Consider the following 26,223-nt stretch of genomic DNA (forward strand, 5'->3'; position numbering starts at 1 on the left):
TTTGGAAATACAGTCATACCTCGGGATAAATACACTTCAGGGTAAGTATTTTCGGGTTGCGCTCCGCAGCGACCTGGAAGTAACAGAGTGTGTTACTTCTGGGTTTTGCCACTCGCACATGTGCAGACGGTCAAAATGATGTCACACGCATGGGCGTCTTACGTTCTGTTCAGGATGCGAACGGGGCTCTGGAACGGATCCCGTTCGCATCCTGAGGTACCACTGTATAGGGCTGGCTTCAACTAATGAGCCCCACTAGTGGAAGTCTGTGCAAAGGACGTCTGCTTGTGCAACGGGATTTTCTTAACTCATCTCCCATGTCCCCCAGTATAGCACACAGCGGGGTGAAAGGGAGGGCCATTTCACCTTGCAAGCTTAAATGTTTGAACAGGTGGAACAATTGCCATAGTGTTATGTTGAATTTTGACCAAAGGTTTTTTCATTCTTTCAATGGTGCATACCTGCAAGAAAGCTTGGTTAGGACTGCAGTCTTAGTGAAGGCAACAGTAGAAAATGTAGAATCAGATGTTCATAGCATTTCCTGTTTATTATTAAATCTATGAAATTGGAACAATTAAAGACAAGCTAAAACAACATAGTTACCTTGAAAAGTGTCACAGTGATTTCAATGTTTTCAGGAACAGGCCACACAACAACACCACGATATGGATTTTTTATTCCTGGCTGCCAGCTATGCGCCTGAAGAAACATTGGGGAGGAAAAAAGCAATTGGAAAAAAAAATGGATTAATGTACAGGGCAAATTCAGCCAAATATATGCAGAAACAACATGCACAGTACTAGACTGCAGGTTTCAAAAAGGTGAGAAGGATTCTCTCCCTCAATATTTTAATTTTCTTGAAAGTGTTGGAAAAGACACAATGCTGATTTGGTTGAATACTTTTTGTTCAGAGGCTTCGTTCATGAATTGTCTGATGGCTAGGCTGAGGCTGGGAGCATTTTCCTGTTCTGCTCCCAGACTAATGTTGTGACTAACTTAACTACCCCAAATTCCTTTCCTCCACAACCTCCACCTTCAAATGTATAGACCAGGGGTCACCAAAAGTCTTCCTCTGGTGCCATTGGGCAGGTGCCCCAGACTCTGAGCTTTCATGTAAAAGAAAGCATCTAGCCTTCTTACAAAGAAAGTTATAGAGCAAAAATGTGTACAGTATTTTTTGCTCTATAAAACTCACTTTTCCCCTCCTAAAAAGTAAGGGGGAATGTGTGTGCGTCTTATGGAGCGAATGCAGGCTGTGCAGCTATCCCAGAAGCCAGAACAGCAAGAGGGATTGCTACTTTCACTGCGCAGCGATCCCTCTTGCTGTTCTGGCTTCTGAGATTCAGAATATTTTTTTTCTTGTTTTCCTCCTCCAAAAACTAGGTGCATCTTGTGGTCTGGTTCATCTTATAGAGCGAAAAATACGGTAATTACCTTCAAAGTGATTTCTGTGAAATGAGAGCAAGTGCCGTGTGGCTACCTTGAATATTTTTCCTGGAACTGATAAATGCTCAGGCTGTTTGTGTGCAAAATCAATTTGTATGATCTCCATAAGTAGAACCAGCAGAGCATGGCTGATTTCACATGAGAAGCACAAAGTTTTGTGTTTTATCATGATCCCCAGAGCAGCTTTTTGGCACTGCCACCCCAGCACATTTTCAAATGTACCCAACTGCTGAGCCTTGTTGTAGACAAATTCATGGAAGATACCTTTTCAATGGCTATTAGCCAAGACAAGTGGGATTTGCAACACAATTTTGCAGTGTAAACCAAGCACCTGAAGGAAATGTGCTGTTTGGGAATAGAACCCTTTTGTTGTTCAGGCCTTGGGGTTCAGAAGCGGGAAGCAATAAACATCGCCATTCCTCTCCGCACCATTGGCCCTCCCCAGCTTTCCTATATAGTGCTAAGAAACTGCCCCAAACCTAAGTATTTTATATTATGCAGCATGAGAGGCAGGGGTAGGAAGAAGAGTTCTGGAGAAATTAACTCAAATCATAATCACCCCCAAAGATACTTGCTCTAAGGTGTCACAATGGGTGAGCAGGTCAGTTGCCCCTTTTTCTCTGCCCTCCATATAGGACATGCAAAATTCTGTGCCTCTGCTGCTCTCAGCTTGTTTGGTATAATAAGCAGCCTGCCTGAATTTTAGTTTTGTAGACAGGGCTAGCCAATATGGTGCCCTCCAGATGTCTTGGACTATAATTCCAATAATTCCAATAATCCCTGATCATTGGCCAACTGGGACAGATGGGAGCTTCCGTCCCTAACATCTGGAAGATCCCATGTTGACTACCCCATGCTGAAGAACCCCCTTCTCTCCAGGGTGAACTACCGTCAACGTACTATAAGGCAGTGGTGGCCAAACTTGGCCTTCCAGTTGTTTTGGAACTACAATTCCCATCATTCCTGACCACTGGTCCTGTTAGCTAGGGATGATGGGAGTCATAGTCCAAAAACAGCTGGAGGGCCAAGTTTGGTCACCACTGCCATAAGTTAAGCTCAGATGCTCCAGTCAGGCAGCTATTTTTAAAAATATATAATTTGCTTTAAATTGACAGGTGTATGTACTACTGTGTACTGTGCATTGCCCAAGTATGCAGAAGTCATGTTGATATAAGAATTAGAGACCCCAGGTGTATATTTTTGATTTCAATAATATTTCAATGTTTCACTTTAATTGCATTTAACCTTTTGGAATGTATTAGGCTTGATTTTTGTGTCTTCTGCATTTTTGAGTCTCTCCTTCCTACGCTGGATTACATCCCTCCTTATCTGACCCTGAAAGTGGCACAAATGGCAGGATGTTTTCCTATGTCAGTTATGAATTAGCACCAGAGTGTTAATCAGAAACCCTTGGAAGTTCCCTGAAAGATAGGCTAGGTTGCCAGGGCAACGTGGGACATCTGATACCTAAAACGGGCAAAAGGCCTAGGCACTTCTGGTCAACCCCAAGGTGATAGCGGGGGAAGAGGATAGCAGGAAGACCACCATACATGTTTTCTATCCAATGACCTGTGACCTTTCTTGACACATGTAAAGGGGATGCTTTATGTTTAAGAATGTTTTATGACTCTTTGTGTGTTGTATATAAGCTTTTGCTCTGAAGTGCCTTGGGGCAGACCTTCTTAACTGGCAAGTTGAGTTGAGTGAGCTCTGTCCTATTGCACTAGCTATAATAAACACCGGGTCCCTAATCTGGATGCTGGACTTAAAAAAATTCCTTGGTTTGGTGGTTTATTTAAAAGGTGGTCCCTCACCTGGATAATGAACAAGGTGGTGTAGAAGTGAATTCTTACCACAATGTTTAGTTTCCAAACTTATAGGCACTCAGCCACCTGAGTTTGCTGTTAGAGAGAAGATATCAAAAAATGGAACACCTGAGCAGTACATTATCAAATACTGGGGAAAAACAACAGAGATCACTGCTGAAGACACAGTGCTGAACAAGATTTTCATTTGTTCTGATTCAGCAAGGCAACTCTCAAATACTTGATATAAAAAAATAAGATTAGCAAACTGCAACCAATTTGGCTTCCTTTTTTTAAAAAAAAAATCTATTTTTTTTAATTAGGAAAAAAAAATCCATATCAACAGTAGAATAACATCTTCACTAGACGAACTTGAAAGTCACAAAATTAAAAAAGGTAGCTAACTGCTTTGAAACTTTCAACTGACCCTTAAAACGTTATTACTCTATTGCTACTTTGCAATTAATAAAACATTATGTATAATCTCATCATCACTAAATGGATAGTACATTTTGTATCCTTTGGCCCAGGCTGAGATAGACTGAAGGAAAGGATTTAAGGTACAAAGCTTTCTAGAGGGCTCTGTAATTGCACTGCACTGGGGCTAAGATCTGAAATGTCAGAGAGCAGAGCGGCCACACATAAGCATCTTGGTCTATTTTTCTATGCAACCCAAAAGGTACCATTTTCCTATCAAAGTTTTAGCACATTTAGGGATTTGCCTCTGCTGACCATAACTGATATGAGCAAGCCTCAATATTTACTAATTGTTTTAATTGTCCTACATATGGACTCTTCTTTAAAACAAAAATTCATACAACAGTCTTACCAAAAAGGTAATATAAATATGTAGGCGTTATTCAAAAGCTCAGGGCCACAGCAAGCTATCTTTATTGCATTCGACTTCACTGATAGCCAGTGTGGTACCATCCAGAAGTTGATAGGCTACAAACATCCCTAACCACTGGCCATGCTAGTTACGGCTGAAGGGAGTTTTAGTCCATGAGCATATGGATGTCATCACATTGGCTCCCCTGTTTATAATGGAAAACAGTGATGAGGAGAATCCAGGCTAAACTTTTGGAAAATACACTTGTTTATAAAAGTGAGAGAGACACAGCCTGATTCTATGATTTTTCTATTATATATACTTTTATTCTGTCAATTTTTCTCTGATTTTCCTTTTCAGTCCATCAGATATAATACTGAAATGTTCTCCTCCCCTCCCAGGATCATTCCATTCTCATAGGAGATGAATATACGAAAGCCAAGGGCACAGGCTGCCAAAGATTTACGTAATCCTTGGGACACAAATATCACCCTAATATAAAATAATTTGTCATTTGATCTGCTTCCAAGAATGCAATTAAAAGAAACTAATAACATGCATAATGATTTGAATGCATAATGCAACTGTCTCTACAGTTCTAGAGACAAACATCTTAAATCAAGTAGAATCACCAATGTTATATAGGCCCAGAACTTGATGGCAAGGAGTTTGTATCATTTTAGAAATGCTATCCAAATGCCCCAAGTTAAAATCTCCTTAACTGATATGCCAGTGCAGCAGAACTATTCCGGCTCTTGTAGAAAGTCAGACACTTGAAAAACAAAGTCACCATCAATACATGGATCTGCCTATGTAAATTAGGAACACCTAAGGATGAAATCTGATGTCTAGAAACCATGTCCACTGCATAGCAGGTATAATTCTGAGGAGAAGGGACTCCTGCGGCTTCCAAGCGTGGTGCTGGAATAATGGACTACTCAGAGCATCTGTATGTCAGTCCATAGCTGCCTGAAAATCTAGGATAGCTGGAGGACAGTAGTGCTGAACATATTATGTGGCTAGACTATAAACAGCAGAATGGGAATAGGGATGCACTTTCAAAGACACATCTTATGAAGGAAATGCAAAGCTGAGAGACAGCTTCCACATTCTGATGCACATCAGATTTGTTTCCTGATCCACCAGTTATGTATGTGCAGAAACCTGCTTATGTGTACAGATTTCCTCAGCTGGATTGGGGAATTTAAGTGACTGCTTGAATTTAAATTAATTTAATTTTAACCAACCTCTTCAAAGCAACTTAGCTAATTCAAATTATTTCCACATAAATAATGATAATGTGGAAATAGGATCACAAAGGAGCTAGCATATAATAGGTGTTCAAATGTAATTTAATTTTGTACATTTTGCTCCTTATCGCACAATGGCTACTCTTCTACACTAGTATGAAATTATTATTATGGTTATTATTCATTTACTACGGACATATTAGCTGGGAGCTCTTGGAAGTAAATAAAGTTTTGCATTAATACACCAATGATGACCAACTTGAACAACTTGAATCTATCCTTTAAATGTATAAATAATTTGAGAATAAAGCAAGTTAGTGTATGTGGTTAACATGCTGGATGAGGGCCATTTTCCCACCCAGAAAACCAATTCAAGTAATAAAAATATGCAACCATGACCATTTAATATTTTCTTATACTAGCACTTTAGATAAGGAACCTTGCACTCTGACCATCTTGGAGGGAAGGCAGGATAAATATTGAATACATCAATTGACTACTATCAATTACCAGTACTATTGATCTTCACAATGACAGGTGCTGAGCTTATGCATGCATCGATGCAACCTCAGTAACTAGTAATACTAATCAGGGTATTAACAAGAAAAAACAGAGAACAACTTAGGTGTATTTGTAAAAATCAGTTATCTTTCTCCTGTCTTAAGGCAAAACAATAATCAACTAACTTATTTCAACTTTTGTTTCCCTTATTCAACTAAACTAAACTAACCTTAGAAGATTTCCTTCGACTTCTTCTTGTCCAAACCACTACCAATTTATCAGGTTGCCTGTTGAGGAGGAAAAAAAGACACCCACCATTAATTTTTCTAGATTTATTGATTGATTGATTGATTTATGACGTGATAAAAGAACAGTGCTTTCTCTTGTACCACTCCTTCATATGAAAGAGACTACAATTCATCAATTACCTTCTCATGTCAACTCCGTTGAGCTATTTCAAAACTCTCCAGTTCAAAAAATCATAGGTTTTTCAAACTAATTATCTACATATAAATGTACACATGCACACACACACACCAAGTATCCAGTAAAATACATAGATGGATAGATTGAAAACCAATTTTCAGAGGCATTTTATTTGGATGACACAGATGCAAGTGGTACAATTTGAAATGCTATCAGGTGGGCCTGGTTTGCATGCAATGTTAAATGACATTTAACAAGCACTTTGCTATTTCCAGACTTCTTGTTGCTTGAGAACCTGGGATTGTGGCTTATTTCCTCTAAACCAGGCATGGCCAAACTTAGCCCTCCAGCTGTTTTGGGACTACAGTGGTACCTCGGGTTACATACGCTTCAGGTTACATACACTTCAGGTTACACACTCCACTAGCCCAGAAATAGTACCTTGGGTTAAGAACTTTGCTTCAGGATGAGAACAGTTTCAGGTTAAGAATGGACCTCTGGAACGAATTAAGTACGTAACCAGAGGTACCACTGTACAACTCCCATCATCCCTAGCTAACAGAACCAGTGGTCAGGGTTGATGGGAACTGTAGTCCCAAAACAGCTGAAGGGCCAAGTTTGGCCATGCCTGCTCTAAACAAACTACCAGTGGTATGCAAAGAAAAAACTTCATCCATAACAAGCATATATCATAACTCTAGCAAAAGATCCTAAACCTCTCAGCAGTGTGTATATGAACATACATGAGTGCTGGCAGAAGGTACACACTTGTAACAAATAGGTGGAGAACAGCAGTTTGCAAGGGTGGTTTAAGACCACATGGAGAGTGTGTAGTGAGTTTGGAGTGTGAGTATTTCCCTCTTCTTCTTCTTTTTTGTTTGTGTTAGTCGTTTCGCTCCAGAGAGCTTTTGGTTTATGTGAGTGCCCCAACACCCTTATTTTAATTTTTTTCTTGGGTCACTGGACCAACAAGGGCACAAGGCCAGGATTTAGGGCATAGGGCCAGATAATTTATAGGGCATAAGGTCAGAATTTGCAATTTCCTTGGAAATGCTAAATGGCTAATTGTATTCCTGGGAAGCTGTTTGGGACAGCAGACTAGGCATTGAGTATATCCAAAACTTTTTCCATTCCTCTTTCTCTTTTTGAATCTTAATTGTATTGTTGGGATATTGAATATTGACTGTACTGCTTGAGCACTGCCTCTAAAAATGACTGGGTCACCCCACCTGGCATTTAAAAGATATTTTAGGATCGCCAGTCCAGAATAAAACAAAGAACCACGTGTCAGGAGATTTATTTAGGCAGGAATAGAGGCAAATCTGAGTTCTGTTAAACAGGAAGATGTGTAATGGGGGAAAAAAGGTTTAGTAAATGTTGTTATGACCATTAGAGTTACAAGGTAGGGATTTTTCACCATTTGTCAGATTGCATAAAGAAGGAAAGTTTGGTCAAGCAGAAAAATCTCTACCTCCTAAAAACCCTGTAAATAAAGGAGAGCAACCAGAGCCCATTTATAATTTTGGGCTTAGGGTATAGATAAATGTTTACAGCAGAAAACCACATGTTGTAAATGTGACCAAACTTATCTGGCTGACATATGGTAAAAAGCAGATCTGACTTCTATTATAGACAAAAAATAAGTAAGGCTTATATCAGTCTGCTCCTTAGGGGAGCAGAGATTAAAAGCTTAATTTATAAGGTGGTGAAAGCACATGCACAAGGAAAAATGGTTTACCAGAAGTATGTCTAAAGCAGCATGCAAGATTTTTTTGTGGCTAGAGAGAATAAACTATGTCTAAGCATCCCAACGGTGAAGAAAGTGTAGCTAAAAGTTCCTTAGGAAGGATGGATTTGACACCTTTAGAGAGCTTTACTGAAAAAGGGGTCCATGTGTATGGGATGGGAAATGCTTTGACTCTGACAATCCATTAAAAGATTTGGAGGAAGCATTTAACTCTTGTTGCATAAGAGTTTAGACCATCAAAAATGCAGAAAGAATATTGTATGTTATGGGGTTTCCTTTATGTTTCCCATAGTTTCCAAAAGGCTTTAAATGGAGTAAAAAAACAGAAGAAAAACTGAGGTGATTGAAGATTGGGAAGAGACTTATTTTAGTTTAGAACAACAGACAGTAACATTAGAGCAGGAACTGGGGAGTGAAAAGTTAAAACCTACAGAAGGTAAGATGGTCGTCTTCTTTGAAAATATGGAAGTTGAAAAGGAGAAGGCAATAAAACTTGCTCAGGAAGCAGAGGAATCATTAAAAATTGCACAGACAAGCTTAGGGCCACTGCTGCTGCAGAAATACTTGTAATCAAAATACAGGATCCGAAAAAGCAGTTAGTTATGATCATGGTGTTTCTCGCATTCAAGAACTAGAAAAGCACTTAATTTAATCAACTCTCTTGCAATAACATAATGGTTTCTGCAGTTATAAGAGTATTCAAGAACTATTTCTAATTTGAAGAACATTTGGGGTTTGTTAACAAATCTCCTTAAAGGGAACATACTGTGATTTGAAAATGGGAATATTCCATTTAAATCAATAGGCTATGACTCCATAATTGAAAAAATATAGTGTAATGCGAACAATGAGTAAAGTTAGTAAACAAATTGTTCCTCTAATTTGGAAGGCAGTGGCTTTAAGGTATATGGAATATCCAGTTGTGGGACCCCATGTGCTTAAATTGAAACATTTTACAGTCTAAATTCTATAAAAGAAGTCTTGGTCTCATTGAATTACGGTAATTAAATATTTCTACAGAGTTTCCACAGTGTGTGCCTTACCTAAAAACAAGCCAACAGACTTGGAAACAATGTACTTACTTATGGAACCAAAGAACTGGAGTATCATTTTTTTGGACACTGGAAATATATTAGCTAATAAACTATATTACATGACAGTCCAAAGAACTTACAGAACCCATCTCTAAAGCATTAAACAGGGCTGCAAGTATGTCACAAGTTATAACTGCATTACTTTCTACATAGAAACAATTAATAGAAAAGGATAATCATGTTAGAGTTTTTAAATGTGATAATCAAAGCTTTGAGACACACCTTGATTGCTTTTCATTTACGTACTTTTTTAAAATACATTTTATTATTCAGTTTAATTTTTATAACATACAAACATCAAATACAAATATCTCATTTTTTAATTACTCCCTCACTATTTCTTAGTTAATAGTTTTAACTACAGTTTTAAGATAATCCTACTAATGAACTTCATTGTTTACAATAATTTTTCAGATAGTTTACATAATTCCCCCATTCTTTATTAAAAGTTGTTTCTTCCTAGTGTCTGACACTTCCAGTGAGTTTTGCCATTTCAGCATAGTCCATTAGTCTAATCTGCGACTCTTCCTTGGTTGGAACTATATCTTCCTTCCATTTCTGTGCCAGCATCATCCAGGCAGCTGTGGTTGTATAAATAAACACTTTTTTCTGGTCATTGGGCTTCTCCACACCTAGTATTCCTAAAAGAAAAGCTTCTGGTTTATTACACCCTACATTCCAAAAACAATTAGAAGTGGTTAAGAGTTTAGGAGAACAGACAACTTTAGAGGAACACAATGAAAAACAGATTATTACTGAAATAGCTACAATTAGAAAAATTGGAACCAATAACTGATAGAATTCATTGTCTGAATGGAGGCCAAGTTGTTTAAGGATCTTTAACAAAAACGATTCACCCCATTGTGGTGATACTAATTGGCCATGATGAGATCCTTATAACTATAATTTGCATGATGTGGTGGATGGTGAGACAAGCACGGACTCTGCATATCCTAGAAGAACGCAAAAGATTCCAATACCAAAGGAGTGTTAGATAACATGTAGGAACATGAATCCAACAACATGGGGAATTGTGAGGAAGGGTGTGTGAATCTGAATTTATGATATGGATTAGCTCTGTAGATCATGGCACAGGTATAAGATTGACACAACTATAGTATGACACAAAACCCTCCATGAACCAGGAAACAAGCCTGATCCCAATCACCTGCTGAAAAGCATTCAGGAATATCCTGAGTTCACACACATCTGACCTAAAGATTAACATGCAGGATTGCTAAGGGCAGGATACTCAGCTCCTCCATGTGATCCATCCACACAATGGTGAGGTGATTTAAAGGCAGATTGCAGACAGAGATGCCTAGGTTTACATAACTGCTCACTATCAAAATATTTAACCTTCTGTTAAGCAAACAGGATGGCCAGTTTTAACCATTTCTCACTATTCTGAAAGGAGTTACGGAAATTGTAGGAATCACTCATTTTACAGTCACCTCCTCTATACATTGGCATGACTTGGCAAGAATGTATTAAAAAACCCCATTAGAGTCAAAGGCTAGTGGGCTCTCATAGCTCCAACAGCACAGAACCTATCCAGCACTCCCTAGGACTCTGAACACTTACACTTTGCTTAAGGACAAGTATACTTTTCCTTCCTCCCCATTCCCCTTCTAGTGTGGGTTTATAGCTAAATGGTCATAAACCATGCCTCTCTAGGCCTTTAGAACAGAATCTTTTATTCTTTAATTACAGTGTGCCTATCTGCTTAGACTGTAACTAGACTGTAACTTAGGTAACTGTTTATTCTAAAAGTATGGTAAAAGAAATCCATATACGGGACTTCCGGGTTAGCGCCATCGACTAATGGTGGATTCCCTCTGAGCTCCGGAGGGAATTGGCTCCACAGGATTGGGTCTGGCCGCTGTGGCGACGCGGGGACCCTCAAAAATCACAGGCGGTGAAGCCTGTGAACCTGGTGACTCGGCGGGCACCATTTGCGCCCCCCGACCTGCGAAGGAGCCTTTTTAAAGGCTTCAGAACGGGGGACGGGGTGAGCGGCGCGGTGCTGAGAGTCGACTGCTTCTCTTGCGGAGTGAAGCCGCATTGCCATGGTCGGAGAGCGCTGACTTCTTCTTGTGAACAATTGGATTCTAAAAGTAACAACCCGTGAGTATTACGGAAATTGGAACTGTAAAGAATTTTTTTTTTAAGAATTAGGCACGATCGGGGAAGGTGTAAAAAGGAAGTCTGCCTCCCCGTCTTGTAAACAAGTTAAAGCAAGGACCTGCTAACTAAGGTCGAGAGAACCTCTTTTTTCCTTCTTTGGTAAAAGACTTTAATTTCACGGTTTGGCAGTATAAGAAATCTTGCTGGAGGATAAAAGAGCTAATTTTGGGAGCTGAAGTGTCACCCTCCCGGACCCGGCAGTGTTCCGCGAGAGAGCCTGTTGATGAGGTACTAAAGAGTTTGACAGCTGTCAAATTAGCTGTCAAGACGGAAAAAGAGAACTTTGTTTCTGTTGCTTCTGCTGGTTATATCTGTTACAATTTTGTTACAATTTGTTGAAAACAAAGAATAACTGATACAAACTAACTGGATTTTTGGATTTGAACTGGAATGAATATTAAGAAACCAAAATCCCTCTAGAGGGGGTTTTGGGACATTACAAGAATGGCTGGAAGGGGGAGAATTCAGGCTGAATTGGACAGAGTCTTTGTTCTCTGGGGAAAGTTACAAGGCCAAATTGATGTTTTGGCTATAAATGTTACAACTCTGGACTCAACTGTAAACAATATCATTGAATCTGATAAGGATTTGAATCAGGAAGTTTATTCAACTGAACAGAAAGAGAAATTTGACAACTTTGAGAATTTGGAGAAGGAGACATATGTTGTCCCCGAAGAAAAGGAAGGAGGAGCTGTAATTCTGCAGATGATGAAGGAGGACTTGAGGTCTGACATGATGGTAGTGAAGGAAAATAAGAACTTGATGTGGAAAATCTGGCCTGAATTGGAGATTGAAAAAAGGCGAGATCTCCTTATGTGGAGATCTGAAGACCTAAGGATTACAAATTTGCTTAAGGTGGAGGTTGGAGCCTCGGGGACATTTGGACTTGAATGGAGTAAGAAACAAGATTTGGGCTCCACTTTTAAGTATGGAGGACTGGTTGGAAGAAACATGGATCCTGAAGGGCCAGAGCTTCTCCGAGATTTGGTGTTTAATTTTAAGGACAATCAAAAAAACCGGCAGAGAGGAATTGAGAGAGAATTAAGAGCCTCGGATGTGAGATCTCCAGGCTAATACTAGATTAAGACTGATGGACACTTGTTGGGGACTGAAACCGGGAAAGGGGGGGTGGGGTTTGGGAATCCAAAGGGTACATAATTATAATGTGTTTTGTTTTTATTTTGTTTTTGTAATGTGTATGAAAATTGGGAAATTCGTGGAAGGGAATTTGGGTCGACTTTAGAAAGAATGTTTTAAGAATGTGTATTGATGTATAAGTATTGATGTTTAAGTTTGGATAAGGTAAAATTGGTTTTTTAAAATGAACTAAATTAAATGGTTAGCAAAAATAAATTGAGGAAATGGATGAAAGAGAAAAAGTAAAATAATAATATGTTAAATTAAGTATAGAAATAGGTTAAAAATTATGGATAAGGATTTGCTGAATTAACAATTTGAACTGGAATACAAGAAAGGGAGGTATGAGGAGGTCAGGGAAATATGTTATTGAAAAATAGGTATTGTGAACTTTATGTGTTTTTAATTTTTTTTTTTTAAAAAAAGAAATCCATATACGGCAATATACGTACAGAGCTAAAGGACAAGTGGCAAACAAGTGTTGCGGTAATGTTTATTGGAAGTTTAAGGAAAAGGGTTTTCTGGCAAATGACCTATGGCCAACATAACATGTGACGGTTCACTGACAGACACAAATAAATGCCTCCAAAGCAAGACCCTGTGGATATGACACTTAAATGTCCATTCACAAGTTGCAGGTTGTAATTCCTACAATACTTTGTCAGGTCAAGAAGAAGCAGCTCAGCCACAGCCAAGTGTAAGCACCCCTTCCCCACAATGCAACTTTTAACATCATTTGCAGGTAAGACAAACATCAGGAATGGCTCTTTTTTTTAAAAGAATTAAATTTCATCATATTGATGAACATCATATTGCCAACCAATTTCCTTTTTAATTTCTGTCTCAAACTCAACAATAACAAAGTTGCCAACAGACAACAGTTACCGTACCTTCACCATAAGGTCCCAGGGCAATTTACAATTAAATAAAAACACAATACAGTATTAAAATCAGTTAAAACAAATATGAGAATCAGTTCCTTTTGAGAAAAAACTTTCTTTTTCAGTTTCTGAAAATACAACAAACAATCCACCTTGAGAATTAGCCACAGGCACATAACTGTTATTCAAACTCTCAAGTCAATCATTTCACTTACAGGGCTAATTCACATATGCATATACTCCACTTGGTTGCCTCATTGCTTCACAGCTCACAGTTGGGTGCTTTCCCATGAAATGTGTGAGCAGCAGCTGAAATATGTGAATGCACCCAGTACAGTATTTGAAACTGTGGTAAATGACACACAGAAACAGACTTTTTCAGGAGTTCAAAAACAGAAGGTTAAGGAACCAGTATTTCACCACAGTACCTGGGAAAGTTCCTCCAATGTTAAACCTGTAAGTCACTGTTGCCTGTTAGAAAGGTTTGCTTTCAGAAGAACAAAGATATAGTCCAACAAGACAATGACTGATCCCGCCCCCCACAACATCCAAATCAATATGGCTAACTTAACCCAGCAATGTCCCCCTACACACATGCAAACCACACTGCAACCAATCAACTGCAACCAACAGCCTTAGCTCTCTGATCTCTAGCTCAGCCAGCAACAATAAGATCCAGAAGACACTGACACTAAAACTCCACTTATATACAGTCGTACCTTGGAAGTCGAATGGAATCCGTTCCGGAAGTCTGTTCGACTTCCAAAACATTCAAAAACCAAAGTGCAGCTTCTGATTGGCTGCAGGAAGCTCCTGCAGCCAATTGGAAGCCGCGGAAGCCCCGTCAGACGTTCGGCTTCCAAAAATAGTTCACAAACCAGAACAGTCACTTTCATGTTTGCGACGTTCGGGAGCCAAAACGTTTGGGAACTAAGCTGTTCGACTTCCAAGGTACGACTGTACTATGTAAATAATAAAAGTTTACCCCGCAAACCCAGAGTGCCTATAACAATACAGTGGTACCTCGGGTTTACAAACACCTTGGGTTACAGACGCTTCAGGTTACAGACTCTGCTAACCCAGAAATATTACCTTGAGTTAAGAAGAAGAAGAGTTTGGGTTTGATATCCCGCCTTTCACTCCCTTTAAGGAGTCTCAAAGCGGCTAACATTCTCCTTTCCCTTCCTCCCCCACAACAAACACTCTGTGAGGTGAGTGGGGCTGAGAGACTTCAGAGAAGTGGGACTGGCCCAAGGTCACCCAGCAGCTGCATGTGGAGGAGCGGAGACGTGAACCCGGTTCCCCGGATTACAAGACTACCCCTCTTAACCACTACACCACACTGGCTCTCCAGTGAAGAACTTTGCCTCAGGATGAGAACAGAAATCACACGCCGGTGGCGCAGCAGCAGCAGGAGGCCCCATTAGCTAAAGTGGTACCTCAGGTTAAGAACAGACCTCCAGAACAAATTAAGTTTGTAACCAGAGGTACCACAGTAGTGTTTCAAACTGTTTGTAACTAACCTGTATAAAGGCCTCTACTGGTGGAAAACAGAAACACTGTTTTCTTTTTTCTTTTTTTAAAGAAATGGTTTTTCCTCTTGTCATCACCTTCCACCTTACTCTGGGTGGTTGGAGTACCTCAAGGACAGCCTCCAAAGATGAACTCAATACATGGGCAGCTTATCATGAAGCAGGCATTCCTTCAGGTACCCTGGGGTCCTTCTAAGCATCATAAGGTTTTAAAAAGGTAGGCACCAGGCACTTTGAACTGTGCTCAGAGCAAATGCCAATGAAGTTATTTCAATATTAGAAATGAAGGATGCAAATCATCTGGTGCTAGTTAACAGCCAAGTGGCTGTATTTCAAATTCAGCCAAGTGGCTGTATTTCAAAGGTTGCAGGCAGCTTTACCTGCAGCAATTGCATGTTGATTGCCCTCTTAAAAGACAAAGTCCAGCAACTGGAGGAACGTGTAGCTACGCTCCAAAGAATTAGAGAGCTGGAGCTCTTCTTGGAAGCAACAGAGCACACCGTCTCCACCAAGGAGGAGACAGGGGACTCCCCTGAGAAGGAGGCTAGTTCACCAACACAGGAGCCAGATATATGGAGAAACGTGACTCAAAGAAGTAGGAGGCCCAGGGTTCGCTCTGATTGTTTAGAAATACGCAATCGCTTTGAGGTCCTTTCCCCTAGCATGGAAGACGAAGAGCAGACTCCATTTGAGGATCTCTCCCTCATTACAGTCGATCAGGTATATGAAGACGAGCAGCAAAGGCAGTCTTCAGGGAATGTGCAGGCGACCTTGGAACGGACAGCTCACGGAAGAACCCCGACCAGACCTAAGAGGAGGCGTGTAGTGGTGATAGGGGATTCCCTACTGAGGGGAACAGAAGCAGTGATCTGTGGGCCTGACAAGATGTCTTGGGAAGTGTGCTGTCTCCCCGGGGCTAAGATCCAAGATGTAACTGAACGACTGCAAGGAATCATAAAACCCACTGACAAATACCCCTTCCTCTTGGTTCATGTGGGAACCAATGACACTGCAAGCAATAGCCTCCAGAAGATCAAAAGAGATTACGAGGCTCTGGGCAGGAAATTGAAGCAATTAAATGCACAAATTGTCATCTCATCTGTCCTCCCAGTTGAACGACGTGGCCCAGGGAGAGAGGGAAAAATAGTGGAAGTGAACAACTGGCTTCGCAAATGGTGTAAACAGGAACGGTTTGGATTCTTAGATCACGGAATGCAGTTTCTTGAAGATGGACTTCTGGCAAGCGATGGGCTGCACCTCACAACGGTTGGTAGGAATGTTTTTGCAAAAAATCTCAGAAACCTCATCAGGAGGGCTTTAAACTGACTAATGTGGGGGAGGGAGACAGTGCTCCTGAAGGTAGGAGTCTATCAATTGATGAAGATGATCATCCAAATGTCATAGACCGAATGGAGCAAACAGCACGCAGACCTAGTGGTGGGAGGAAAAAATCCTTAAATAAGAGACACGGGGGAATGATTAATGGACTTCAATGTCTGTACACTAATGCACAAAGTATGGGAAATAAACAAGATGAGCTTGAGCTCTTGGTACAGCAAACTAAATATGACATAATAGGCATCACTGAAACCTGGTGGGATAAGTCCCACGATTGGAATGTAATAATGGAGGGATACAATCTATTTCAGAGAAACAGACCAGACAAGAAAGGAGGAGGAGTGGCGTTATATGTCAGGGATGTGTATACCTGTGAAGAGATCCAAGATTTAGAACCTCAAAGCCAAAGTGAGAGCATTTGGGTCAAAATTAAGGGAGAGAAGAATAACAGTGACCTCATTGTGGGAGTTTACTATAGATCCCCAAGCCAAACGGAGGACATAGATGATGCCTTCCTGGAACAGATGGCCAAGCATGCAAAAGGAAGGGAGATAGTAGTAATGGGGGACTTCAATTACCCGGATATTTGTTGGATGTCAAACTCAGCCAAGAGCATAAGGTCAAACAGATTCCTCACTGGCCTTGCAGACAACTTCATTGTCCAGAAAGTGGGAGAAGCTACAAGAGGAACAGCCATTTTAGATCTGGTCCTAACCAATGTTGATGACCTGGTTAGTGGGGTAGAAGTGGAAGGATCATTAGGCGCGAGTGATCATGCTCTTCTGAAGTTTACTATACAGCGGAAAGGAGCAGCCAAGCATACTAGGACTCAATTTCTCGACTTTAAGAAAGCCGACTTCATAAAACTTAGGGAAGTGCTGGGTGAGATCCCATGGACAGTAATACTAAAAGGAAAGGGAGTTCATGATGGCTGGGAGTTTGTTAAGAGGGAGATAGTAAAAGCACAACTTCAGGCAATACCATTGAGACGGAAACATGGAAGGTGCCTAAAGAAGCCAGGGTGGCTATCTAAAGAACTTTTAACTGAGTTAAGATTAAAAAAGGATGTGTACAAAAAATGGAAAAGGGGGGAAACCACCAAAGAGGAATTCAAACAAATAGCCAGCACGTGTAGACACAAAGTCAGAAAAGCTAAAGCACAGAATGAACTCAGGCTTGCTAGAGAGGTTAAAAGCAACAAAAAAGGCTTTTATGGGTATGTTCGTAGCAAAAGGAAGAACAAAGAAACAGTGGGGTCACTCAGAGGAGAAGATGGTGAAATGCAAACAGGGGACACAGAAAGGGCTGAACTCCTCAATGCCTTCTTTGCCTCAGTCTTCTCCGATAAAGAAAACAATGCCCGACCTGAAGAATTTGGAGCAAATGATTCAGCAGAGGAAACACAGCCCAGAATAACTAAGGAGATAGTACAAGAATACTTGGCTAGTCTAGATGTATTCAAGTCTCCAGGGCCAGATGAACTGCATCCAAGAGTATTAAAAGAACTGGCAGATGTGATCTCAGAACCACTGGCAGTCATCTTTGAGAATTCCTGGAGAACAGGCGAAGTCCCGGCAGACTGGAGGAGGGCAAATGTTGTCCCTATTTTCAAAAAGGGGAAAAGAGAGGACCCAAATAATTACCGCCCAGTCAGTCTGACATCAATACCAGGGAAGATTCTGGAGCAGATCATTAAGCAAACAATCTGTGAGCACCTGGAAAGGAATGCTGTGATCACCAATAGTCAGCATGGATTTCTGAAAAATAAGTCATGTCAGACTAACCTGATCTCGTTTTTTGACAGAATTACAAGCCTGGTAGATGAAGGGAACGCAGTGGATGTAGCCTACCTTGATTTCAGCAAGGCATTTGACAAGGTGCCCCATGATATTCTTGTAAAGAAGCTGGTAAAATGCGGTCTTGACTATGCTACCACTCAGTGGATTTGTAACTGGCTGACTGACCGAACCCAAAGGGTGCTCATCAATGGTTCCTCTTCATCCTGGAGAAGAGTGACTAGTGGGGTGCCACAGGGTTCTGTCTTGGGCCCGGTCTTATTCAACATCTTTATCAACGACTTGGATGATGGACTCAAGGGCATCCTGATCAAATTTGCAGATGACACCAAACTGGGAGGGGTGGCTAACACCCCAGAGGACAGGATCACACTTCAAAACGACCTTGACAGATTAGAGAACTGGGCCAAAACAAACAAGATGAATTTTAACAGGGAGAAATGTAAAGTATTGCACTTGGGCAAAAAAAATGAGAGGCACAAATACAAGATGGGTGACACCTGGCTTGAGAGCACTACATGTGAAAAGGATCTAGGAGTCTTGGTTGACCACAAACTTGACATGAGCCAACAGTGTGACGCGGCAGCTAAAAAAGCCAATGCAATTCTGGGCTGCATCAATAGGAGTATAGCATCTAGATCAAGGGAAGTAATAGTGCCACTGTATTCTGCTCTGGTCAGACCTCACCTGGAGTACTGTGTCCAGTTCTGGGCACCACAGTTCAAGAAGGACATTGACAAACTGGAACGTGTCCAGAGGAGGGCAACCAAAATGGTCAAAGGCCTGGAAACGATGCCTTATGAGGAACGGCTAAGGGAGCTGGGCATGTTTAGCCTGGAGAAGAGGAGGTTAAGGGGTGATATGATAGCCATGTTCAAATATATAAAAGGATGTCACATAGAGGAGGGAGAAAGGTTGTTTTCTGCTGCTCCAGAGAAGCGGACACGGAGCAATGGATCCAAACTACAAGAAAGAAGATTCCACCTAAACATTAGGAAGAACTTCCTGACAGTAAGAGCTGTTCGACAGTGGAATTTGCTGCCAAGGAGTGTGGTGGAGTCTCCTTCTTTGGAGGTCTTTAAGCAGAGGCTTGACAACCATATGTCAGGAGTGCTCTGATGGTGTTTCCTGCTTGGCAGGGGGTTGGACTCGATGGCCCTTGTGGTCTCTTCCAACTCTATGATTCTATGATTCTATGATTCTATGAAATTAAGTGAAGTTTCCAAACAGTTTTCACAATCACACTTTACAATCCTCTGTGTTATTAAAACATGAAAATAGTTTTACTCTTCCACAAAAAGATTAGACTGAATACGAAAATCTGGAACAGGTCACTTATGAAGTGTAAGACTCATCCCTTCCCCAGGTGAAGAGGAAGGGAAACTTTTAGTAAACTAAGAGCTTTCACTCCTTTTGTTTCCTGTTTCTTTTGAGCTGCTGACAGACTACATAGGTTAGGCTAGTAGCTTCTTTGCTGATATGTTAGAAGTAATACATGTTCCAGGAAGGCATCTTTTTTTGTATGTGTAAAGTATACCTATTAATTGTACAGTGTGTAGCATAGCCCTCCCATTTCTCCAGACCTGACTCCCATTAAACTCCAGCCAGCACTCCTATGCAGAATTAAAACATTTAAAACCAAAACGAAATAAAATGTCTTTTAACTCAAGCAATTTTTTTACTCCACTACACACAGCCTGTCTCAATATTCCCCTTCTGTTTGCTAACATAAATGCTTCAGAGAAGAAATAGTGTCTGTGTATGTAACTTTGGCACCTAATTGCATATTTTTTTACTCTTTGATTTGGGTTGAATTAATTACTGCACTCTGCTAAATTGCCCTTCTGAAGCAAGCATAAGAGTATAATTAACATGAGATGTAGCAATGTTTCAGCACAATAGCGGGCAGACACACCTATTGAAGGATAAAAATAATTACTTGAGGAATTAAGTCAGGGTATTTTGGAGATAAGATTTCATTTTGTGTGTCACTGGCTCACTGCTGTGCTTTGCTTTTCAGCATCACTGAGTTTTCACTGAGAAACTCCTCTAAAAAGTTTACTGCCTCTAAATTCTGCTTGGAACTTTAGTTTGGAATACAGTTTTTAAATAAAATAATAACATGTCTCATTTTTCAGAGGAAGCCTTGCTCCTTCCATAAAACCCTGGCTCCACAAAAGTTAGCTGTCAAACATGAATGCCACTACATTTAAACACCCTATGTTTAGTCAATATTTTTCATGATGTCCCCCAAGGCACTTATTTCAGGTCGTTTTTAATACGATGATGCTGACAATCACCTACATTATCCAGGCGTACAGGATTTATTTTGCTTTAGAATCTCTACTCACCACAACTTCAAACTGGGCTGTACTAAATACAATGCTATGCTAGCAGTTGCTGGTTTCCTTAGTAGTTCTGGCAGTTTCCAATTCTGAACTGTCAGTATTTTTTTTTTTTAAGGAAGAAAATGAAGTAACTCAATACAGTATATTCATAAGGCCTCTCCATGCATTCAGCTTGGACCTGTGAGGACATACACCCTCCGCACTCCTGACTTTTGCATGTTTTGCATGAAGGTCTGAAAAGAGCTTGCAAGTTCATTTGCCTAAAAGCACTTACAAGTCTCCTCATGATCTGGGAGCCCTCATAAGGCAATTTTCTGATTATGAGGAGGCTTGTAAGCGCCTTCAGGCAAATACACTTACAAGCCTCCTTCAGAACTTCACTCTAAACATGTAAAGGTCAAGAGTGGGCAGCCTGCGTCTGGTGGTACTGCAATATACGCATCAAACCATCCCTCTACATACTTTTCAGGCCTGAAGAGGGCCTATTGCCAATCCGAGATAAACAAAAGCTGTAATAATACTTTTCACTATACATTTTTCACTGACGAAAAATATAGACATCCAGTACTGACTGCTTCCAACCATTTTCATAGTATCCTAGAACTGGAAGGGACTCTAATGGTCATCTAATCCACCCCCTGGAATGCAGGAATCTTTGTACCCAATGTAGGGCTCAAACCCGCAACCCTGAGACAAAGAGTCTCATGTTCAATGAACTGAGCTAGGCACTTTGTTATCATAAAAACAACCTATCATAAGGAAAGTTGTAGGTAGCCTAGAAAGGACCAACTCTGTCAAGATCCTGCTTAGCCATACAGTCACAGGAATGCTTCATTCAATAATTTTTTAATTCAGCATTCTCCTACTGGCTCCATACTTCCTACTGGCTGCCAGCATAGTTCAGGGCTGAGCCATCAAATGCTGACTATATGGACAATGACAAGTAAAAAGTATGCAAAAAATAAACATAAAGCAAGAATAACTGCTTCAGCTCCTATTGAAAAATGTGCTTAGTTGTGACCAACTTAAGGGGAATGTGAGGAAGAAAGAAGATGGGACCTGTACACACATAAGTCATTGGGGTAGAATTTATTACTTAGAATAGATTATAGGCTGTATAGGCCGGGAAAGCTCTCAAAGCCGCTCACAAAATAGCCTCAAAATAAAATTCCACTCAGATCTAGGAAAAATAGAAATTTACAAGGTGTCTATATGGAACCAGGTATATTCAGGCAGCATTTCCTGCCCTTGTCCTTTTTCCCTGGTTCCTCTTCGCATGAAGCTCCCTTCAAGATCCTCAGATCTGCCCAGGATGGAGACAAGTATTCCCTTGTCATAATAATAGAAATAATTGAAATTAAAGAATGTAAGACCTCTTCCTCCATCAGTGAGTTGTAGGAGAAGGATAAAAATATATAGCTATTTTAAAGCTAAAAAGAAATGAGAAGCCAGAGCATTGGATTAATCAATCTTAGGTCTTCCCTGTAAACATCTCTTTCTATATGAATTGTTTGCCCTGCAAATAGAAAGTCAGCATTACATGGGCACTGAAAATGCTCAATTCACACTGTACTGTTTTGGTGTGTATAGGATGTCCACTTAACCCCCCACTCACCCCCCAAAAACCTTTTTTTGGGGGGGGAAATGTACTTCTGCAGACATAGGGTTTCCCCCTAGCATACAGATACCCTCTTGCTTTTCAGTGGCTATGTTTTTATTATGGTCCTGTAGGCACTCACCACTTGCATTTGCTATTTGAAGGAGTAACTATTGGAATTCTTTCTTTCTTTCTTTATTAATAAAATCTATACTCTCTCTCTCTCTCTCTCTCTCTGTGTGTGTGTGTGTTTGTGTAAGTAAAACCTCAGAGCAGCTTACAAAAGATAAAACAGTAAGATCAAGAAAAAATTACAACCCTACTTAAAAACATACAAAAGTTAAAATACTGAAACAGATTAAAATTACCCCAACTTTCTATGCATCTGGGTAAGGCTCGTCTAAACAAGATTATTTTTAGCAGGTACCAAAATGAGTACAGTGAAGGTGCCTGATTGGACCTTCCTGCCTATCGAAGTGCGGGCACCGCCACACTAAACGACCAAGTACTTACAATTGTGGAACAAGTATTATGTGGTACCTGCATTAGTGACAATTCCGCTGACTGAAGCAGTCAAGTGGGCACATGTAGGGTTAGGCGACCTCATAAGAAAACTGGTCCAAAGTTGTTAAGGGCTTCATATACTAATAATAAGACCAGCAAGTTTATAAACCAAACCTTCTAGTAATTTAATCTGTGCAAACCTGCACACCAAACAAGTTCCTGTCCACTTTATAGTTCAACTGTGAATGGAAGCAAAATATATAGTTGTAGAAGTGGTATGTGAGAGAACAAATACAAGCAACTCCCATTTAAGCAAGTTCGAGGCATGCACACACTGCCGCAAACCCAGAAGTGGCATGGAAAGGGGCAAAAACAGCTCTAAAAGAGCACAAAAATGGCAAAAGTGGTGTCTAGCAATCACAGGAACTTTTGCACTGACCTTTGAGGAGTGTGGAGAGCTGGAATTTGAGCATGGAGGTTTGGAGGGAGAAATTGTGGTGGAGTTGGGTGGTTTTGGTTTTTTAAAGAATTTTTCAAGGGTTTCCAGAGGTTTAGAAGGTGTTTGCAGGCTTTTTAAATGTACCAATATACCCCATGTCAAATAAATATGTGGTGCCTCAGAACATAACCCCTGGGTAGATGGGAGTTGCTTGTATGGATTTAAATAACTGCTTTCCTAGCCAAAACATATTTTTAATGATCAGAATATGGAGCTGTTTTCTTCTTCCTATGACTTACTTTGTGCTAAACTAGAAAGTGAGAGACTAGTCAAGTGACCTGACCTGTTTATATTACAAAGCAGACAGGTACAAGTGAGACAGGGTTTATATTAGAACTTCATCAAATTTGCTGTATCAAGGGCATGCTTTGTTTTTTGGCTTGACGCTTTATAAAGCACAAAGACCTCCCACATGTATAGGCCACTCATTTTTCCTACTGAGCTTTGAAGTACGGTGTGGCAGGCCCAAATCTTTGGGTTCTTAAATCTAAGTCCAATAGAAATGAAGTCTGAAGAGGGTGTTGAATTAAAGAAGACACTGCTCCATTAAACAAGATACTGTGGAATGCCCTCCTATCAGATGTCAAGGAGATAAAGAAGAACACATTTAGAAGACATCTGAAGGCAAGGAAGTTTTAAATGTTTGACATTTTACTATTTGCTGTAAGCCCTCCACAGTGGCTGGAGGAACCCAGCCAGACGGGTGGGGTATAAATAACATAATAGTAACAGTAATAGTAACAACAACAATAACTTTTTATAGAGAATAGGTTATGGAGTAAAACCATTCTTCTCCTAACTATCCACAACTGCCTTCTATAAAAACACCGAGAGGTCAGAGTTTACTGTATGGACAAAGGTAACTTGTGGAGTTAAGCTTCCTAATAGTTGTACTTGCTGAATTTTTTTGGATTAGTGGGCACACTCTGAATATTCAGGATAGGTTAAGTGAAATATGAACCACTCCACAGGATGGAACTGAACAAGGATTTTGCTAGTTCACTGCTAATGCTTCTAGATAATTAAGTGGAGGAACTTGCAAATGCTACAGGCAGTCCAATCAAACTCCCTTGTCAAGGAGCCTTTTGACCTCATCACATACTTTTAATAACTGAGTCAAATTGTGACAGAGCACAGCATGCTTTGATGCAGGAGCTGAAGCCTTCTAAAAATCCTCACATTTCAACAGTATAAGGGAAAACAGCTATGTGACTTAGTAATGCTATTCACAGAAAAACTCTGAGGCAACTCCCATTCTTCCGAGGTCTCTTCTCAGTGGTAGATGTATACATGACAATTCTAACATGACTACAGTGGTACTTTGGGTTAAGTACTTAATTCGTTCCAGAGGTCCATTCTTAACTTGAAACTGTTCTTAACCTGAAGCATCACTTTAGCTAATGGGGCCTCCAGCTGCCGCCGTGCCGCCAGAGCACAATTTCTGTTCTCATCCTGAAGCAAAGTACTTAACCCGAGGTACTATTTCTGGGTTCGCAGAGTCTGTAACCTGAAGTGTCTGTAACCTGAAGCGCATGTAACCCAAGGTACCACTGTAATTTGTATTAAAATGTTGTCGGGCCACCATTTTCATCCTGCTAAGCAATATTTTCCACACTGAGAAGCACTGCTAGAACCAATGTGACTTCTCTATGAGGATTTACAATCAATTACTGAGCCAAAAGTGTCTTTGTAAAATACCAAGTTCATAGATAACACCCAGTTTTATCAATGCTGAAGAGAGGGGGGAACATCTTGGCAATGAATATGGCAGACCATTTTTGCTGCAGGACAAGCAGCAAAGAACTGCCACCTGCCAAGAACTGATGTTGACAAGGACAATCTGGCCCTGAATGCTCAAGCTACTCTGTCCCAACTGAGTGAACGACAGCTAGCTGCTAACTCAGAAGATGCCACGTCACCTCTCCTCTCTGCCAACACCTCGCCATGTGCCACGCCCAGAACACTGTGAAGGGGCAGCAGAAAGACTCAAGAGCTTCTGCCATCACTCCAGCACTCCCAGCCCCCATTGTGGTGCCTGCCTGACCACCTCCCATCGGCGCCCTGGCAGCAGCGGAGCAGACCATACTGCAGAAGATGAACTGGGCTGTCTGTGAGCTCCAGTAGAGCACTTGCATAAAGCTCAGCTCATACAGGTCCTGCACAGAATCCCTCAAAGGATTTTTTTTTAAGACAAAAAAGAACACGTTTGAATCAGAAGCAAGTACACAGTCATGTTTTTTTTTAATAGATATTTATTAAAGTTTTCAAATTTAATACAATAAAAAAAGAATCAAAAAGAAAGCAAAAAAGTTTAAAAACACATAAGGTTCACAATACCTGTTTTTCAATAACATATTTCACTGACTTCCTCATACCTCCCCTTCTTGTATTCCAGTTCAGATTGTTAATTCAGCAAATCCTTATCCATAAATTTAACCTATTTCCATACCCTATTTTTCCCCCCATATCACATTACAGCTTTAAACCCCTTAATTTCTATCCAACATCATTCAACACTCATTAATTTTGCAATATTTCCGTAAATAGTCCTTGAATTTCTTCCAATCTTCTTCCGCCGACTCTTCTCCCTGGTCTCGGATCCTGCCAGTCATTTCTGCCAATCCCATACAGTCGATCATCTTCATCTGCCATTCTTCCAGAGTGGGTAAATCTTGCACCTTCCAGTACTTTGCGATAAGTATTCTTGCAGCTGTTGTAGCATACATAAAGAAAGTTCTATCCTTCTTTGACACCAATTGGCCAACCATGCCCAAGAGAAAGGCCTCTGGTTTCTTCAGGAAGGTATATTTAAATACCTTTTTCAGTTCATTATAGATCATTTCCCAGAAAGCCTTAATCTTCGGGCACGTCCACCAAAGGTGAAAGAATGTACCTTCATTTTCTTTACATTTCCAACATTTATTATCGGGCAAATGGTAAATCTTTGCAAGCTTGACTGGAGTCATGTACCACCTATATATCATTTTCATAATATTTTCTCTTAAGGCATTACATGCCGTAAATTTCATACCGGTGGACCACAACTGTTCCCAGTCAGCAAACATAATGTTATGTCCCACATCTTGTGCCCATTTAATCATAGCGGATTTAACCGTCTCATCCTGAGTATTCCATTTCAGCAGCAAGTTATACATTTTTGACAAAATCTTAGTCTTGGATTCTAACAGTTCTGTTTCCAATTTAGATTTTTCCACCTGGAAGCCGACTTTCTTATCTATATTGTAAGCCTCCATTATCTGATAATAATGAAGCCAATCTCGCACTTTGTCTTTTAGTTTCTCAAAA

At 40.4% G+C, this 26,223-nt stretch overlaps 1 protein-coding gene across 8 annotated transcripts in view; it reads right to left on the reverse strand.

Moving 5' to 3' along the window:
- EHBP1 (EH domain binding protein 1) overlaps positions 1–26,223 on the reverse strand; it is a 292,232-nt gene that overhangs the window by 221,433 nt on the left and 44,576 nt on the right. For 7 of the 8 annotated variants that reach the window (XM_053380363.1, XM_053380362.1, XM_053380361.1 and 4 more), the window contains exons 3-4: positions 6,061–6,118; positions 604–699 (exon numbers count right to left, since the gene is read on the reverse strand). In XM_053380363.1, the coding sequence (XP_053236338.1) occupies positions 604–699; positions 6,061–6,118 (154 nt within the window). The remainder of the gene's footprint in view (positions 1–603; positions 700–6,060; positions 6,119–26,223) is intronic. The other variant, XM_053380360.1, reaches the window with a different exon arrangement.

This window comes from Podarcis raffonei, chromosome 3, assembly GCF_027172205.1.
Source record: "Podarcis raffonei isolate rPodRaf1 chromosome 3, rPodRaf1.pri, whole genome shotgun sequence".
In the NCBI taxonomy this organism is placed as follows: domain Eukaryota; kingdom Metazoa; phylum Chordata; class Lepidosauria; order Squamata; family Lacertidae; genus Podarcis; species Podarcis raffonei.